The 20,497-nt window shown below is 34.5% G+C and overlaps 1 protein-coding gene across 1 annotated transcript; it reads right to left on the minus strand.

Annotated features, from left to right (window-relative positions):
• Positions 1-822: 822 nt before the first annotated feature.
• Positions 823-19,682, minus strand: LOC110441312. The gene is made up of 5 exons (XM_021484424.1): positions 18,299-19,682; positions 9,342-9,396; positions 7,584-7,728; positions 6,145-7,197; positions 823-900 (listed from the first exon to the last, which is right to left on the minus strand). The coding sequence occupies exons 1-5, from the start codon at positions 19,677-19,679 to the stop codon at positions 823-825; spliced, it is 2,712 nt and encodes a 903-aa protein (XP_021340099.1). The 5' UTR covers positions 19,680-19,682.
• Positions 19,683-20,497: the final 815 nt, after the last annotated feature.

A 20,497-nucleotide genomic window follows, 5' to 3' on the forward strand; every position in this document is an offset into this window, starting at 1 on the left:
GTATATGTGTGTGTGTGTGTATGTGTGTGTGTGTGTGTGTGTGTGTATACTACATGAGTGGTTATCAGTATGTATATGTGTGTGTGTATGTGTGTGTATGTGTGTTGTGTGTATATGTGTGTGTGTGTGTGTGTGTGTATACTACATGAGTGGTTATCAGTATGTATATGTGTGTATGTATGTGTGTGTATGTGTGTTGTGTGTATATGTGTGTGTGTGTGTGTGTGTGTTGTGTGNTGGTTACAGTATGTATATGTGTTCCGGAGGCAGGGTATGTTGATGTATTCTCCTCCTTGCGATAGCGCGGATCTGATGGTGACTTTGGAGTGCCTCTCGCTGAAATACCATGCCGAAGGCACCCAACACAGCATTCCACCCGGTCACATTATACTGACAATAGGTAAACCAGTTGCTGCGATAACCCTAACTGCTGCACGTTATAAGCAGGGTTAACACATGTACCATTTTAAGGACTTTGGTATGTCCCGGCCTAGGTACAGAAACCATTTCATACCCACTTAGGCGAACGCTCAACACAAAGGCCAAAAGTGAGGTATTGCCAAGCAAGGCACTAAAAACAAAAATAGGCTTTCATGAAGAAGAGAGTAAAGTAAGAAGTAAAAAAACAATTTTGAATACAAAACATTATGATCAGAAATCATCAACTTAACACTATGAAAAGATACTGCAGACATTCCTCCTTCTACAAAACCTGCTATATAACCCAAAGTGGATTGTGCTAAAACCAGGATGCTGTATAACTAGGACTCTTTTAAATGAAGACTTCTTTTAACAGTAAAGCAATCTTTAGTTCATAAATTTTCAATCAGTTCGTTCAAGACGGGCCATCACGCTTGGAGCATAGTACGTGTGGTTATTGGTGCCTGAAGTGCCAGTGAGCTGTCGAAGGCAAGAAAGGGGGCTCACAATGTACATACGTGAAGAGCGGGTATAAACTTAATCTAAGCAATGATATTGTATTGTGGTAGTGGTTTGTTATGTATTGTATTGTGGTATTGGTTTGTTGTGTATTGAATTGTGGTATTGGTTTGTTGTGTATTGTGGCATTGGTTTGTTGTGTATTGAATTGTGGTATTGGTTTGTTGTGTATTGTGGCATTGGTTTGTTGTGTATTGAATTGTGGTATTGGTTTGTTGTGTATTGTGGCATTGGTTTGTTGTGTATTGTGGCATTGGTTTGTTGTGTATTGAATTGTGGTATTGGTTTGTTGTGTATTGTGGCATTGGTTTGTTGTGTATTGTGGCATTGGTTTGTTGTGTATTGAATTGTGGTATTGGTTTGTTGTGTATTGTGGCATTGGTTTGTTGTGTATTGTGGCATTGGTTTGTTGTGTATTGAATTGTGGTATTGGTTTGTTGTGTATTGTGGCATTGGTTTGTTGTGTATTGTGGCATTGGTTTGTTGTGTATTGAATTGTGGTATTGGTTTGTTGTGTATTGTGGCATTGGTTTGTTGTGTATTGTGGCATCGGTTTGTTGTGTATTGAATTGTGGTATTGGTTTGTTGTGTATTGTGGCATTGGTTTGTTGTGTATTGTATTGTGGTATTGGTTTGTTGTGTTGTGTATTGTGGTATTGGTTTGTTGTGTTGTGTTGTGTGGTATTGGTTTGTTGTATTGTGTTGTGGTATTGGTTTGGAGTGTATTGTGGTATTGGTTTGTTGTGTATTGTATTGTTGTATTGGTTTGCTGTGTATTGTAATATTGATTTGTTGTGTTGTGCTTTGTGTATTGGTTTGTTGTGTTCTTGTGGTATTGGTTTGTTGTGCATTGTATTGTAGTAGCGGTTTGTTGTGCTGTGTTGTGTATTGTGGTATTGTCGTGTTGTGTATTGTATTGTGGTATTGGCTTGTTGTATATATTATAGTGGTATTGGCTTGTTGTGTATTGCATTGTTGTATTGGTTTGTTGTGTATTGTGGTATTGATTTGTTGTGTTGTGCTTTGTGTATTGGTTTGTTGTGTTATTGTGGTATTGGTTTGTTGTGCATTGTATTGTAGTAGCGGTTTGTTGTGCTGTGTTGTGTATTGTGGTATTGTCGTGTTGTGTATTGTTTTGTGGTATTGGCTTGTTGTATATATTATAGTGGTATTGGCTTGTTGTGTATTGCATTGTGGTATTGGTTTGTTGTTTATTGTATTGTGGTATTGTTTTGTTGTGTATTTGTATTGTGGTATTGGTTTGTTGTGTTGTGTATTGTGGTATTGGTTTGTTGTGTTGTGTATTGTGGTATTGGTTTGTTGTGTTGTGTATTGTGGTTTGGCTTGTTGTGTATTGTATTGTGTTATTGATTTGTTGTGTTGTGCTTTGTGGTATTGGTTTGTTGTGCATTGTTTTGTAGTGTATGCTTGTTGTGTATTGTATTGCGGTATTGGTTTGTTGTGTACATTATAGTGGTATTGGCTTGATGTGTATTGTATTGCGGTATTGGTTTGTTGTGTATTGTATTGTGGTATTGGCTTATTGTGTAGTTTATTGTGGTATTGTTTTGTTGTGAATTGTATTGCGGTATTGGTTTGTTGTGTTATTTTGTATTGGTTTGTTGTGTATTGTATTGTGCTATTGGTTTGTTATGTTATTTTGATATTGGTTTGTTGTGTATTGTATTGTGTTATTGGTTTGCTGTATATTGTATTGTGTTTTTGGTTTGTTGTGTTATTTTGGTATTGGTTTGCTGTATATTGTATTGTGTTATTGGTTTGTTGTGTTATTTTGGTATTGGTTTGCTGTATATTGTATTGTGTTTTTTGTTTGTTGTGTTATTTTGGTATTGGTTTTCTGTGTATTTTATTGTGTTTACAGTTTGTTGTGTTATTTTGGTATGGGTTTGCTGTGTATTGTATTGGGTTATTGGTTTGTTGTGTTGTGTTGTGTATTGTGGTATTGATTTGTTGTGTTGTGCTTTGTGTATTGGTTTGTTGTGTTCTTGTGGTATTGGTTTGTTGTGCATTGTTTTGTAGTATCGGCTTGTTGTGTATTGTATTGCGGTATTGGTTTGTTGTGTTATCGTGGTATTGGTTTGTTGTGTTGTGTTGTGTATTGTGGTATTGATTGTGTTATTTTGGTATTGGTTTGCTGTGTATTGTATTGTGGTATTGGTTTGTTGTGTTGTGTATTGTGGTATTGACTTGTTGTGTATTGTATTGTGTTATTGATTTGTTGTGTTGTGCTTTGTGGTATTGGTTTGTTGTGCATTGTTTTGTAGTATCGGCTTGTTGTGTATTGTATTGCGGTATTGGTTTGTTGTGTTATCGTGGTATTGGTTTGTTGTGTTATCGTGGTATTTGTTTGTTGTGTATATTATAGTGGTATTGGTTTGCTGTGTATTTTATTTTGGTATTGGTTTGCTGTGGATTGTATTGTGTTTTTGGTTTGTTGTGTTATTTTGGTATTGGCTTGCTGTGTATTTTATTGTGTTATGGGTTTGTTGTGTTATTTTGGTATTGGCTTGCTGTGTATTTTATTGTGTTATTGGTTTATTGTGTTATTTATTGTGGTATTGGTTTGTTGTGCATTGTTTTGTAGTATCGGCTTGTTGTGTATTGTATTGCGGTATTGGTTTGTTGTGTTTTCTTGGTATTGTTTTGTTTTTTTATTTTGGTATTGGTTTGCTGTGTATTTTGTTGTGTTATTTTGTATTGGTTTGTTGTGTACTGTATTGTGCTATTGGTTTGTTATGTTATTTTGATATTGGTTTGTTGTGTATTGTATTGTTTTATTGGTTTGTTGTGTTTTTTTGGTTTTGGTTTGTTGTGTATTGTATTGTTTTATTGGTTTGTTGTGTTTTTTTGGTTTTGGTTTGTTGTGTATTGTATTGTTTTATTGGTTTGTTGTGTTTTTTTGGTATTGGTTTGTTGGGTATTTTATTGTGTTATTGGTTTATTGTGTTATTTATTGTGGTATTGGTTTGTTGTTCAGTGTATTGTAGTAGCGGTTTGTTGTGCTGTGTTGTGTATTGTGGAATTGTCGTGTTGTGTATTGTTTTGTGGTATTGGCTTGTTGTATATATTAGAGTGGTATTGGCTTGTTGTGTATTGCATTGTGGTATTGGTTTGTTGTTTATTGTATTGTGGTATTGTTTTGTTGTGAATTGTATTGCGGTATTGGTTTGTTGTGTATTGTATTGTGGTATTGTTTTGTTGTGAATTGTATTGCGGTATTGGTTTGTTGTGTACATTATAGTGGTATTGGCTTGATGTGTATTGTATTGCGGTATTGGTTTTTTGTGTACATTATAGTGGTATTGGCTTGATGTGTATTGTATTGCGGTATTGGTTTTTTGTGTACATTATAGTGGTATTGGCTTGATGTGTATTGTATTGCGGTATTGGTTTGTTGTGTTATTTTTATTGGTTTGTTGTGTTAATTTGGTATTGGTTTGCTGTGTATTTTATTGTGTTATTGGTTTGCTGTGTATTGTAATTTGTTATTGGTTTGTTGTGTTATCGTGGTATTGGTTTGTTGTGTATATTATAGTGGTATTGGTTTGCTGTGTATTGTATTGTGGTATTGGTTTGTTGTGTATTGTATTGTGTTATTGGTTTGTTGTGTATTGTATTGTGTTAATGGTTTGCTGTGTATTGTATTGTGTTATTGGTTTGCTGTGTATTTTATTGTGTTATTGGTTTATTGTGTTATTTTGGTATTGGTTTGCTGTGTATTGTATTGTGTTATTGATTTGCTGTGAATTGTATTGTGTTATTGGTTTGTTGTGTTTTTTTGGTATTGGTTTGTTGTGTATTGTATTGTGTAATTGGTTTGCTGTGTATTGTATTGTGTTATTGGTTTGTTGTGTATTGTATTGTGTTATTGGTTTGTTGTGGGTTTTTTGGTATTGTTTGCTGTGTATTGTATTGCGTTATTGGTTTGTTGTGTTTTTTTGGTATTGGTTTGCTGTGTATTGTATTGTGGTATTGGTTTTCTGTGTATTTTATTTTGTTTTTTGTTTTTGGTTTGTTGTTTTTTTTTGGTATTGGGTTGTTGTGGTTTTTTTGGTATTGGGTTGTTGTGGTTTTTTTTGGTATTGGTTTGCTGTGTATTGTATTGTGTTATTGGCTGGTTTGCTGTGTATTGTATTTTGCTATTGGTTTGTTGTGGTTTTTTTTGGTATTGGTTTGCTGTGTATTGTATTGTGTTATTGGTTTGTTGCGTTTTTTTGGTATTGGTTTGCTGTGTATGTATTGTGGTATTGGTTTGCTGTGTATTGTATTTTGGTATTGGTTTGCTGTGTATTGTATTGTGTTATTGGTTTGCTGTGTATGTATTGTGGTATTGGTTTGCTGTGTATTGTATTTTGGTATTGGTTTGTTGTGTATTGTATTGTGTTATTGGTTTGCTGTGTATGTATTGTGGTATTGGTTTGCTGTGTATTGTATTTTGGTATTGGTTTGCTGTGTATTGTATTGTGGTATTGGTCTGCTGTGTATTGTATTTTGGTATTGGTTTGCTGTGTATTGTATTGTGTTATTAGTTTGTTGTGTATTGTATTGTGGTATTGGTTTGCTGTGTATTGTATTGTGTTATTAGTTTGTTGTGTATTGTATTGTGGTATTGGTTTGTTGTGTTATTTTGGTATTGGTTTGCTGTGTATTGTATTGTGTTATTAGTTTGTTGTGTATTGTATTGTGGTATTGGTTTGCTGTGTATTGTATTGTGTTATTGGTTTGCTGTGTATGTATTGTGGTATTGGTTTGCTGTGTATTGTATTTTGGTATTGGTTTGCTGTGTATTGTATTGTGTTATTGGCTGGTTTGCTGTGTATTGTATTGTGCTATTGGTTTGTTGTGTTCTTTTGGTATTGGTTTGCTGTGTATTGTATTGTGTTATTGGTTTGTTGTGTTTTTTTGGTATTGGTTTGCTGTGTATGTATTGTGGTATTGGTTTGCTGTGTATTGTATTTTGGTATTGGTTTGTTGTGTATTGTATTGTGTTATTGGTTTGTTGTGTATTGTATTGTGGTATTGGTTTGTTGTGTTATTTTGGTATTGGTTTGTTGTGTATTGTATTGTGTTATTGGTTTGTTGTGTATTGTGGTATTGATTTGTTGTGTATTGTATATTTGAAGTGGTTTGTTGTATATTATTTTGTTCTGCCGACTGTTTCTGCCTGCAGACATATCTTTTTGCCCATCTATTTCTGCATTCTGTCATTATTGTTTTCTCAGCTGTCTCTGCATTCTGACCAGTGTTTCCCGACTGTTTCTGTATTTTGTCATTAGTGTTTCCCGACTGTTTCTGTATTTTGTCTTTAGTGTTTCCCGGCTGTTTCTGTATTTTGTCATTAGTGTTTCCCGGCTGTTTCTGTATTTTGTCATTAGTGTATTCCGACTGTTTCTGTATTTTGTCATTAGTGTTTCCCGACTGTTTCTGTATTTTGTCATTAGTGTTTCCCGGCTGTTTCTGTATTTTGTCATTAGTGTTTCCCGGCTGTTTCTGTATTTTGTCATTAGTGTTTCCCGGCTGTTTCTGTATTTTGTCATTAGTGTTTCCCGGCTGTTTCTGTATTTTGTCATTAGTGTTTCCCGGCTGTTTCTGTATTTTGTCATTAGTGTTTCCCGGCTGTTTCTGTATTTTGTCATTAGTGTTTCCCGGCTGTTTCTGTATTTTGTCATTAGTGTTTCCCGGCTGTTTCTGTATTTTGTCATTAGTGTTTCCCGGCTGTTTCTGTATTTTGTCATTAGTGTTTCCCGGCTGTTTCTGTATTTTGTCATTAGTGTTTCCCGGCTGTTTCTGTATTTTGTCATTAGTGTTTCCCGGCTGTTTCTGTATTTTGTCATTAGTGTTTCCCGGCTGTTTCTGTATTTTGTCATTAGTGTTTCCCGGCTGTTTCTGTATTTTGTCATTAGTGTTTCCCGGCTGTTTCTGTATTTTGTCATTAGTGTTTCCCGGCTGTTTCTGTATTTTGTCATTAGTGTTTCCCGGCTGTTTCTGTATTTTGTCATTAGTGTTTCCCGGCTGTTTCTGTATTTTGTCATTAGTGTTTCCCGACTGTTTCTGTATTTTGTCATTAGTGTTTCCCGACTGTTTCTGTATTTTGTCATTAGTGTTTCCCGACTGTTTCTGTATGTTGTCATTAGTGTTTCCCGACTGTTTCTGTATGTTGTCATTAGTGTTTCCCGACTGTTTCTGTATTTTGTCATTAGTGTTTCCCGACCTAATCAAGTGATTTCTCCACTGCTCCTACATTTTGAAAAAAGACACAAGCAGTTCCCAACTGTTTCTGTATTCTGACAAAAATATTTGCTGGCTGCTCAGATAGTGTGACAAATTAGCTTTGAATCTATCACAATCGATCCTTTGCCGCCATTCTATTAGATCAAATTGTAGACCGAACGGAATTATTTGGCATTACTGTCCAGTGTTAAATTTTTACACGTTATCTGGAAACGTCAACAGGCCAGTGCAGGAAGGGCTCTTGTTTAAATGACTTAAATAGCCAAAATATTTTAGGTTTCAGTTTGAAATGTAACTTCAAACAATACAAACTACAATGTTTATACAAATTGTGTGTTTCATTTCCCTAGCATGTCACGTATTTTTTGTTTGTACCGATAGGCGAAGCTTACATATGACAAAAGGATCGATTGACTGGCTGTCTGAGCATGTGTTCGTTTTACTTCTTGAAGGATGCGTTCTGAAGGCATCTCGTAGACTGCATTCGATTTACGTCTTACAAAGTTCCTGAAGGTTGTGTTCGACATTTTACCTTCACTTCAAGATAAAGTTATGCTTATAGTCAGGTTGTTAAAAGCACACAAGCAACTGCTGCTTAAACGTATAAAATGAAGCCATGTGTTTAAGATTTTTTTCATTATCAAGTACGCAAAGGATCGAAGCATGACTCTTGTCATTTTTTCTCAACAAGAATTGCTCATAAGGAGTATCTTTATATGTTATTATGAAGGATTTTGTAATACAAATGTGCATTGCTAAAAACAAAACAAAAATATCTTTAAAACTTTTTCAGTAGATATCTTCTCCACAAATATATTAGTTCAGAATTAAGGGTGGATGGTACTGTATCATTTTTTCTTTTAAGCGATTAAAAACTTTAATAGTTAAAGACAACAATCACAATACAAAAAGGTAAGGAATCAAAAATATACTCTGAAATAGCTTATTAGTACTAACTCGTTAGGTAAAACACCAGGAACAAATGCAAATGTTGCATTAAATATATATATATATATAGAATAAAAACAAAAAATTCCAGATCGTCCGCTAGGCCTTTCTGCCTTCTAGGGCTTCTTCAGGCGGATTGATATATATCTATATATATATATATATATACAAGTATAAAGAAAACTAATCAACAACGAGTCTTTAGTACTTTCATCTCGTCACTATATCTACTTCAAATCAACAGTGTGAATAATCTCCTTGACGAGGTGAATGTACTAAAGACTCGTTGATGATCATTTTTCTTTTTATATTATTTCTTCGTCCGTGAGGATCATTTTTTCTGCTTTCCTAATATAGATATATATATATATAATTCAAATGAATGGTGTCATTGTAGTCGGTGCAACCATTATATGATATCATATAAAAAATGCGGCTTCGGACAACGTTTTTGACAAAACTGCAATGTTTTATCTAGCCCATAATCTAAGTAGTGATTATGTCCACTAGCTTTGCTTTACGTATGTACAAGCTGATACATCAATGATACCTGCCCCCTGCAGCGTGGTTTTTCGTATATACAGTAACCTCCCTTTCATTTTATTTTGGTTATAACTGTAGCACAGTAAGGCACTTGCAAAGACGAGGTATATCAGACGGTTAGATCGATAGCGTAACAGTCTGAAGTCCGCGGTCCGATCCCTGAGGTCCGCGGTCCGATCCCTAAAGTCCGCGGTCCGATCCCTGAAGTCCACGGTCCGATCCCTAAAGTCCGCGGTCCGATCCCTGAAGTCCGCGGTCCGATCCCTAAAGTCCGCGGTCCGATCCCGGTCGAGCCCATTTGAATTTATTTACACACTCATCACACTCATAAATGAGCCATCATACTTATAAAGTCTTGCGAAAAAAAACCCGATCTCATGCTTATTTAAAGTTTTTGGCAGCAGTACGAGGATTCTTATAGTTAACCAATCAACATTAAGAAGCATAAAGACGTTTATTACAGACTTAAACTAATCAATACAGGTTTTTTTTTAGCAATACAACCTGACCTTCGGGGAGCACCTTTTGGTGAATCCAGGTAAACATCATGAAAATGTTGATCAACACACCTGCCTTCCAGCCAATTATTAGGTTGCATGAATGCAAACTATTTTAATAACTATGACCGTGCATCATACCAGTAGAAGAAGCAGAATTACTTGATATTGGCAAATGGCAATGCAGCCTCCTTATCTTCCAATATATGGCCTAGTTCTGAAAATTCATGAAACTTTAAAGTTTATCAATCATCATATCTCTGAGAGTTTCGGAAAATCTTTCCAAGATGTACTTGAATAAACTGTCCAACAGACTAACCCACGTACTGTTACCAATTTTGGGCAAGATTATCAATCAAGATAATATCGTACTTAAATCGTAAAATTAAGCTTTGTTGATAAACAGAGGAAGTCAACATATACATTTGTCAATATATTACCTGACTTCTCGTGCGAGTGATCGGGAATCGCATGTTATTTTGTATTGTAAAAACCTCAGAACTAGGTCTCATCAAAACACAACTATATAACCCTATCAAATTCAGTTTGCATTCATATAGGCTATGAATGCCATGCACTGATTGTTGATGTCATCATTAATATGACGTCATAATTGTTACGTTGGTTACCACTGACCCTCCCCAGGCGATGGCTGATCTATTCATTGAACAAGCATTAACGATACATACATTATTTGAACTAAATGCTGAATGATAATAAGTGTATTTGAATTGTTTAGGAGATGAACAGATTCCAAAAAATGGTAAATATAAGTATTGATCTGCTTTCATTGAAATTGCCTTTGTCTAGTTGGCATTCAAAGGCAAGTTGGCATTCATATTGCCTATGAATGCCAGTTGAAAGTTGTTCAATGCATAAATAAGCGTCATTTAGCAAAAAATGCTTTTATATAATCACTTGTCCATATGAACTAGGTTAATAAAGTGACGAATAAGACAAATTGCCGACGTCAACATAAACTGTGTGAAAAGAAACGGATGACCTCAGAATTAACTGCGTTTATAAACTGAAAACTGACAATATCAATTAAACTGTGTAAATGCACCGACTACGTCGATATTAACTGACGACGTCAACATTAACTGTGTAAATAAACTAACGACGTCAACAGTAACTGTGTAAATAAACTGATGACGTCAACATTAACTGTGTAAATAAACTGGCGACGTCAACAGTAACTGTGTAAATAAACTGACGACATCAACATTAACAGTGTAAATAAACTAACGACGTCAACATTAACTTTGTAAATAAACTGACGACTTCAACATTAACTGTGTAAATAAACTGACGACATCACCATTAACAGTGTAAATAAACTAACGACGTCAACATTAACTGTGTAAATAGACTAACGACGTCAACATTAACTTTGTAAATAAACTGATAACGTCAACATTAACTGTGTAAATAAACTGACGACTTCAACATTAACAGTGTAAATAAACTAACGACGTCAACATTAACTGTGTATATAAACTGACGACTTCAACATTAACTGTGTAAATAAACTGACGACTTCAACATTAACAGTGTAAATAAACTAACTACGTCAACATTAACTGTGTAAATAAACTGACGACGTCAACAATAACTGTGTAAATAAACTGATGACGTCAACATTAACTGTGTAAATAAACTGACGACGTCAACAGTAACTGTGTAAATAAACTGACGACTTCAACATTAACAGTGTAAATAAACTAACGACGTCAACATTAACTGTGTAAATAAACTGACGACGTCAACAATAACTGTGTAAATAAACTGATGACGTCAACATTAATTGTGTAAATAAACTGACGACGTCAACATTAACTGTAAATAAACTAACGACGTCAACAATAACTGTGTAAAGAACCTGACGACTTAAACATTAACTGTGTAAATAAACTGACGACTTCAACATTAACAGTGTAAATAACCTAACGACGTCAACATTAACTGTGTAAATAAACTAACGACGTCAACATTAACTGTGTAAATAAACTAACGACGTCAACAATAACTGTGTAAAGAACCTGACGACGTAAACATTAACTGTGTAAATAAACTGACGACGTAAACATTAACTGTGTAAATAAACTAACGACGTGAACAGTAATTGTGTAAATAATCTGATGACGTCAACATTAACTGTGTAAATAAACTGATGACGTCAACAGTAATTGTGTAAATAAACTGACGACTTCAACATTAACTGTGTAAATAAACTAACGACGTCAACATTAACTTTTTAAATAAACTAACGACGTCAACAGTAACTGTGTAAATAAACTGATGACGTCAACAGTAATTGTGTAGATAATCTAACGACGTCAACATTAACTGTGTAAATAAACTAACGACGTCAACAATAACTGTGTAAAGAACCTGACGACGTAAACATTAGCAGTGTAAATAAGCTGACGACTTCAACATTAACTGTGTAAATAAACTAACGACGTCAACAATAACTGTGTAAATAAACTGAAGACGTCAACATTAACTGTGTAAATAAACTAACGACGTCAACAATAACTGTGTAAATAAAATGGCGACGTCAACATTAACTGTGTAAATAAACTGACGACTTCAACATTAACTGTGTAAATAAACTAACGAAGTCAACATTAACTGTGTAAATAAACTGACGACGTCAACAGTAACTGTGTAAATAAACTGACGACTTCAACATTAACTGTGTAATTAAACTGAAGACGTCAACTTTAAGTGGGCTGTTATACCGACAAATACGACGTCAACAATAACTGTGTAAAGAACCTGACGACGTAAACATTAGCAGTGTAAATAAGCTGACGACTTCAACATTAACAGTGTAAATAAACTAAAGACGTCAACATTAACTTTGTAAATAAACTAACGATGTCAACATTAACTGTGAAAATAAACTGAAGACGTCAACAGGAAATGTGTAAATAAACTAGCGACGTCAACATTGACTGTGTAAATAAACTAACGCCGTCAACATTGACTGTGTAAATAAACTGATGACTTCAACATTAACTGTGAAAATAAACTGAAGACGTCAACTTTAAGTGGGCTGTTATACCGACAAATACGACGTCAACAATAACTGTGTAAAGAACCTGACGACGTAAACATTAGCAGTGTAAATAAGCTGACGACTTCAACATTAACAGTGTAAATAAACTAACGAAGTCAACATTAACTGTGGAAATAAACTGGAGACGTCAACGTTAAGTGTGCTGTTATACCGACAAATACGACGTCAACAATAACTGTGTAAAGAACCTGACGACGTAAACATTAGCAGTGTAAATAAGCTGACGACTTCAACATTAACAGTGTAAATAAACTAAAGACGTCAACATTAACTGTGTAAATAAACTGAAGACGTCAACAGTAACTGTGTAAATAAACTGTAGACGTCAACTTTAAGTGTGCTGTTATACCGACAAATGCAACATTAGTGTTATTTACATACCAACAAACCCAACATGTAGACATTGTAAGAATAAGCTGTGTTGATATGATGAAGAAATACATATATTCTGACATGTTCAACAATTTTCTATTTGTTGTTGTTATAATGACATTGCAATTTGTGCTAATATATCGATCTTGCCAACACATGCTGTGTTTATATAATCAACATTGCACCTTTTCAATCTTTTCTTATATATAAGCATAGGTATTAGTATTTTGACCAGGAACACATGATATCTCAGGAGGAATATGTCCGAGAGGATTCTATCATCTTTCGAGAGTCAACAAGTACCAATATTAACCTTAAAATGTCAAGAACATGAAAATATGTTTTCACAATTTTTTTTTCAGTTTTGAATCAGAATCACAACAATTGTTCATTTTCGGTAAGGTGATCCCGGAAATTATTGAGGCCAGTTAAGTGTCTTAATATGTCCAAGAAGTCGAAATACTTATGTAGTCAATTTAAACCGTTGATATATTCATTTAGTCAATATAAACTGTTGATATACTCACGTAGTCAATAGAAACTGTTGATATCCCAAGATCGACAATATATAATGTTGATATACTCACGTGGTCAATATTAACTGTTGATATACCCACGTAGTCAATATAAACTGTTGATATACCCACGTAGTCAATATAAACTGTTGATATACACACGTAGCCAATATAAACTGTTGATATACTAACGTAGTCAACATAAACTGTTGATATACTAACGTAGTCAATATAAACTGTTGATATACCCACGTAGTCAATATAAACTGTTGATATACTCACGTAGTCAATATAAACTGTTGATATACTCACGTAGTCAATATAAACTGTTGATATACTCACGTAGTCAATATAAACTGTTGATATACTCACGTAGTCAATATAAACTGTTGATATACTCACGTAGTCAATATAAACTGTTGATATACTCACGTAGTCAATATAAACTGTTGATATACTCACGTAGTCAATATAAACTGTTGATATACTCACGTAGTCAATATAAACTGTTGATATACTCACGTAGTCAATATAAACTGTTGATATACTCACGTAGTCAATATAAACTGTTGATATACTCACGTAGTCAATATAAACTGTTGATATACTCACGTAGTCAATATAAACTGTTGATATACTCACGTAGTCAATATAAACTGTTGATATACTCACGTAGTCAATATAAACTGTTGATATACTCACGTAGTCAATATAAACTGTTGATATACTCACGTAGTCAATATAAACTGTTGATATACTCACGTAGTCAATATAAACTGTTGATATACTCACGTAGTCAATATAAACTGTTGATATACTCACGTAGTCAATATAAACTGTTGATATACTCACGTAGTCAATATAAACTGTTGATATACTCACGTAGTCAATATAAACTGTTGATATACTCACGTAGTCAATATAAACTGTTGATATACTCACGTAGTCAATATAAACTGTTGATATACTCACGTAGTCAATATAAACTGTTGATATACTCACGTAGTCAATATAAACTGTTGATATACTCACGTAGTCAATATAAACTGTTGATATACTCACGTAGTCAATATAAACTGTTGATATACTCACGTAGTCAATATAAACTGTTGATATACTCACGTAGTCAATATAAACTGTTGATATACTCACGTAGTCAATATAAACTGTTGATATACTCACGTAGTCAATATAAACTGTTGATATACTCACGTAGTCAATATAAACTGTTGATATACTCACGTAGTCAATATAAACTGTTGATATACTCACGTAGTCAATATAAACTGTTGATATACTCACGTAGTCAATATAAACTGTTGATATACTCACGTAGTCAATATAAACTGTTGATATACTCACGTAGTCAATATAAACTGTTGATATACTCACGTAGTCAATATAAACTGTTGATATACTCACGTAGTCAATATAAACTGTTGATATACTCACGTAGTCAATATAAACTGTTGATATACTCACGTAGTCAATATAAACTGTTGATATACTCACGTAGTCAATATAAACTGTTGATATACTCACGTAGTCAATATAAACTGTTGATATACTCACGTAGTCAATATAAACTGTTGATATACTCACGTAGTCAATATAAACTGTTGATATACCCACGTAGTCAATATAAACTGTTGATATACTCACGTAGTCAATATAAACTGTTGATATACTCACGTAGTCAATATAAACTGTTGATATACTCACGTAGTCAATATAAACTGTTGATATACTCACGTAGTCAATATAAACTGTTGATATACTCACGTAGTCAATATAAACTGTTGATATACTCACGTAGTCAATATAAACTGTTGATATACTCACGTAGTCAATATAAACTGTTGATATACTCACGTAGTCAATATAAACTGTTGATATACTCACGTAGTCAATATAAACTGTTGATATACTCACGTAGTCAATATAAACTGTTGATATACTCACGTAGTCAATATAAACTGTTGATATACTCACGTAGTCAATATAAACTGTTGATATACTCACGTAGTCAATATAAACTGTTGATATACTCACGTAGTCAATATAAACTGTTGATATACTCACGTAGTCAATATAAACTGTTGATATACTCACGTAGTCAATATAAACTGTTGATATACTCACGTAGTCAATATAAACTGTTGATATACCCACGTAGTCAATATAAACTGTTGATATACTCACGTAGTCAATATAAACTGTTGATATACTCACGTAGTCAATATAAACTGTTGATATACTCACGTAGTCAATATAAACTGTTGATATACTCACGTAGTCAATATAAACTGTTGATATACTCACGTAGTCAATATAAACTGTTGATATACTCACGTAGTCAATATAAACTGTTGATATACTCACGTAGTCAATATAAACTGTTGATATACTCACGTAGTCAATATAAACTGTTGATATACTCACGTAGTCAATATAAACTGTTGATATACTCACGTAGTCAATATAAACTGTTGATATACTCACGTAGTCAATATAAACTGTTGATATACTCACGTAGTCAATATAAACTGTTGATATACTCACGTAGTCAATATAAACTGTTGATATACTCACGTAGTCAATATAAACTGTTGATATACTCACGTAGTCAATATAAACTGTTGATATACTCACGTAGTCAATATAAACTGTTGATATACTCACGTAGTCAATATAAACTGTTGATATACTCACGTAGTCAATATAAACTGTTGATATACTCACGTAGTCAATATAAACTGTTGATATACTCACGTAGTCAATATAAACTGTTGATATACCCACGTAGTCAATATAAACTGTTGATATACTCACGTAGTCAATATAAACTGTTGATATACTCACGTAGTCAATATAAACTGTTGATATACTCACGTAGTCAATATAAACTGTTGATATACTCACGTAGTCAATATAAACTGTTGATATACTCACGTAGTCAATATAAACTGTTGATATACTCACGTAGTCAATATAAACTGTTGATATACTCACGTAGTCAATATAAACTGTTGATATACTCACGTAGTCAATATAAACTGTTGATATACTCACGTAGTCAATATAAACTGTTGATATACTCACGTAGTCAATATAAACTGTTGATATACTCACGTAGTCAATATAAACTGTTGATATACTCACGTAGTCAATATAAACTGTTGATATACTCACGTAGTCAATATAAACTGTTGATATACTCACGTAGTCAATATAAACTGTTGATATACTCACGTAGTCAATATAAACTGTTGATATACTCACGTAGTCAATATAAACTGTTGATATACCCACGTAGTCAATATAAACTGTTGATATACCTACGTAGTCAATATATACTGTTGATATACTAACGTAGTCAATATAAACTGTTGATATACCCACGTAGTCAATATATACTGTTAATATACTAACGTAGTCAATATAAACTATTGATATACCCACGTAGTCAATATAAGCTGTTGATATACACACGTAGTCAAAATAAACTGTTGATATACACACGTAGTCAATATAAACTGTTTATATACCCACGTAGTCAATATAGACTGTTAATATACTAACGTAGTCAATATATACTGTTAGTATATCAACTGTTGATATACACACGTAGTCAAAATAAACTGTTGATATACACACGTAGTCAAAATAAACTGTTGATATACACACGTAGTCAATATAAACTGTTTATATACCTACGTAGTCAATATAAACTATTAATATACCCACGTAGTCAAAATAAACTGTTGATATACTCACGTAGTCAATATATACTGTTGATATACTCAGGTAGTCAATATAAACTGTTGATATACTCAGGTAGTCAATATAAACTGTTGATATACTAACGTAGTCAATATAAACTATTGATATACTCACGTAGTCAATATAAACTGTTGATATACCCACGTAGTCAATATAAACTGTTGATATACTAACGGAGTCAATATATACTGTTGATATACTCACGGAGTCAATATATACTGTTGATATACTCACGTAGTCAATATAAACTGTTGATATACCCACGTAGTCAATATATACTGTTGATATACTCACGTCGTCGATATAAACTATTGATATACTCACGTAGTCAATATATACTGTTGATATACCCACGTAGTCAATATAAACTATTGATATACTCACGTAGTCAATATAAACTATTGATATACTCACGTAGTCAATATCGTATTAGTTATCTCGTGGTTAGGAGGTGTCTACGGGCTCAAAGCCCCGTCTGGTCTTGATAGACCCAGAGTTGAAGGCTGTTGATATATTTACCTAGTCAGTATTAACATACGAAGTCGACATACTGAGTGTTCAACAGATACCTTGATATGACGACAAAACTATCAGTATAAAGATGATGTCAACACAAACTGTATTGCTTTGCTGATATTTCGACGTCATCAAAATATACTAAGTTGGTGTGCGGACAAAGTCAACACATAAAGTGATAATAAATTGACGATGTCAGCAATGTTTTGTTTTTTACTTAGGGGGTCAACATAAAGTGTTGATACAGCCACGTGGTCAAAATGCCACGTGTCCATATGCTAACTTGACGAAACCAACACTATCTTTTTCGATATATTAATGGGGTCAACATTAAATAATTTTAAATAGTGACAAAGACCAGCATTAACTGTGTTGCTATTCTAACAGTCAACATAGACAGTCGTTATAAGGAGACGTCGTCGACATAAATTAGTTTTGTAACTACCGAAGACATAAGGTGTCTGACTAACATTGTCAACATAAACTGCTGATATATATTGACATAGCTACATATAACATAAACTTTGTTGATATATTGATGAGTGCAACACCCACTATGTTGATTTAATCGGATGGAACACATATAAACATTTAAGCTCAGGAAGGTACCTTATTAGTGAATGTTTTACTAGAGACAAAACATACACAAGAAACGTTTGTAAATGTTTCCAGGTCAAGTATCTGGTATACAGTAGCTGCATCAAAACATGGTGACTATATACGGCTATATTTATAGTTAGGTGTCTGTGTATGCGTATTCCCTAATTTTTGGACGACATACAACAACAAAAACAAGTATAGTTTCCCCTTAATTGTATCAATAAGGTAAGAAAGAAAATATTTACCTGTAGTTTTTCTGGAGTCTGGGATCCCGCAAGGGTGAAGGACCCCGCAACTTTTTAACACAATGTCGGCCTCAACCCTGTCGCCATCATACGTATCCATATCAGTCAGGTTTGCGAGTATATTATTCGAAAAAGGTTCTGGTTCTTCTTCCTTATAGAAATTAAACACAAACGAGGATATGAGATTGCCCCAGATATGTGTTGTCTGAAAGCACGCAAGAAATACCCCATGAAACCGGAGGACCTCTTTGTCTATATTGCCCCTACTTACACGAGAAGAGTCAAATGCCAGTTTCAAAATGTACGAAATTTCTGCAGTCCACAGAATTCCTTGACCACATCCAGAAAATATGGCAGTTGGTATGAGTGTGTAAAATGTAGGGTAGAAGTTAGCTCCGATCCATGTGAGAAAGCTGAACATTCCTATAACAAGAGCCCATTTAGCAGATAATTTGTTGATGATAGAAGGTGCCCACAAACAGGTTAAAAACATAGTTCCGTGAACTACCGCCATTGCGATAATTCCTAAATTGTTTTTGTCGTTGATAGAGCTTTGGAGGTTCTGTATGGCCCTGAAGGAGGAAAACAGTGTGATGAAACTTATACACAAAAACACTAAATTTTTCTTGAATGTAAAAACAATTACAGATGGCACAGTACTGCTGAGTTCAGAGCACGGTGTCCCGACATTTTCTTTTGTGTTGTCTTGACAACCAACATGATTCTCATCAGTTATTGGAAGTTTTTTGCCGCCTCCACCTTTGTTGTGATTAGGGCTCTGTGTATTTAGGTCGTCGTTTAGTTTGTAAACAGATTGTTTAGGTTTTGTGATTTTAGATCTACAAGCAATTGCTGTTTTAAGCTCGTCAATGTGGTCCGGAGCACCTCCTCCGCCACCGGAAGTAGTGAGACTAACAGACATCCGGTTATTTGGTGTGTGGTTCATTCGAAATTGTTGTTGATGTTGTTGTTGATGTTGCTGTTGCTGTTGTTGTTGCTGTTGTTTTTTTTGTTGTTTTTCGTCGTTTTTGATATTGTCTTGTACATGGGAAGCTGATGTCATCATAACGTTATTTCCGGTGGGTTTATGTGACGGGCAAGTGTCCAGAACTGACCTTAATTCGATGGCATCGTCCCCTCTCCGCGTGGCTCTTACATAGCTCTCTTTCCGTCCTCTCTTAGTAAGGTAACCTTCAATGAAATCCGTTTGCTCCTCAACATCAGCCGCGCTTTTCTTGACGGCGTACCTGTAACTTTCTGTTCTTTGTCTACCTGCTTGTGTAGCATATGTATAACTCGGTCTCCGGGGCCTATAAAGCCCAAATCCAGCCCCGAGGCCAGTCATGTCAAACGGGGAAAGAGTCGACGATGACGTCGACATTTTGTTTTCAAACAGGCTGTTCTGCTACCACAAAAGGTAGACAATACGAGTTATCGGCCAATCCTCTACTGTGCCTGGTTATGATGAAGTTGACATGTTGTGTGATAAAACGACGTGCACGTTTAAGCAACAAAACAAATTGGCACTCATTAGGTAATATTCCGCTCTGGTTTGTTAAATTTCAAGCAACCATGCGTAACTCCCAAATCTAACGTATCCGTTTGTATCAAGAAAATAGAACCGTAGCGAGCTGACTCACAGGGCCTGGAGGACAAGACAAGCGTTATGGCCAGTTCTGGTCTTGTTAATAATATACGACAATGTTAATATAATTGTTTTAATGTCCACATCCCCAATATCTAAGTCATCGTTTGGGAATTCGGTTGTGAAGAAATTGACTACAGCTGTACATATGCCAGTCTGTATGGTAATTTGATCGTCCCTCGATCAATACTCTCAATAATCGGTTCCTTCACTGTTTAATTAACCTTCACGCCAACTTGCTTCGTCTTTACATCAGTTCCAACATAAGGCTCGACGAAGCTGCTTTGTCGTTAGCTTTCACCGTGTTATTCCACAATACAGAGTACAGCGACGTTTACACATCACATTAGGCAGATACAGCAAACTTAACACATATAAGAACCGGCACACACGGGAAACACAGACCTGTGGTTCAATCTAGACTGTGTAGACTGCTTAAACAAACACGCTGACATGCATGCACATCACGGAGACCATTTTGCGCTGCCTATTCCGGTGTTAAACCCACGGATATATTATTTCTAGCTTACAGTGTTAAACGTTGACTAAGTGTG

This window comes from Mizuhopecten yessoensis, unplaced genomic scaffold (genome assembly GCF_002113885.1).
Source record: "Mizuhopecten yessoensis strain PY_sf001 unplaced genomic scaffold, ASM211388v2 scaffold715853, whole genome shotgun sequence".
NCBI classification, from domain to species: Eukaryota; Metazoa; Mollusca; class Bivalvia; order Pectinida; family Pectinidae; genus Mizuhopecten; species Mizuhopecten yessoensis.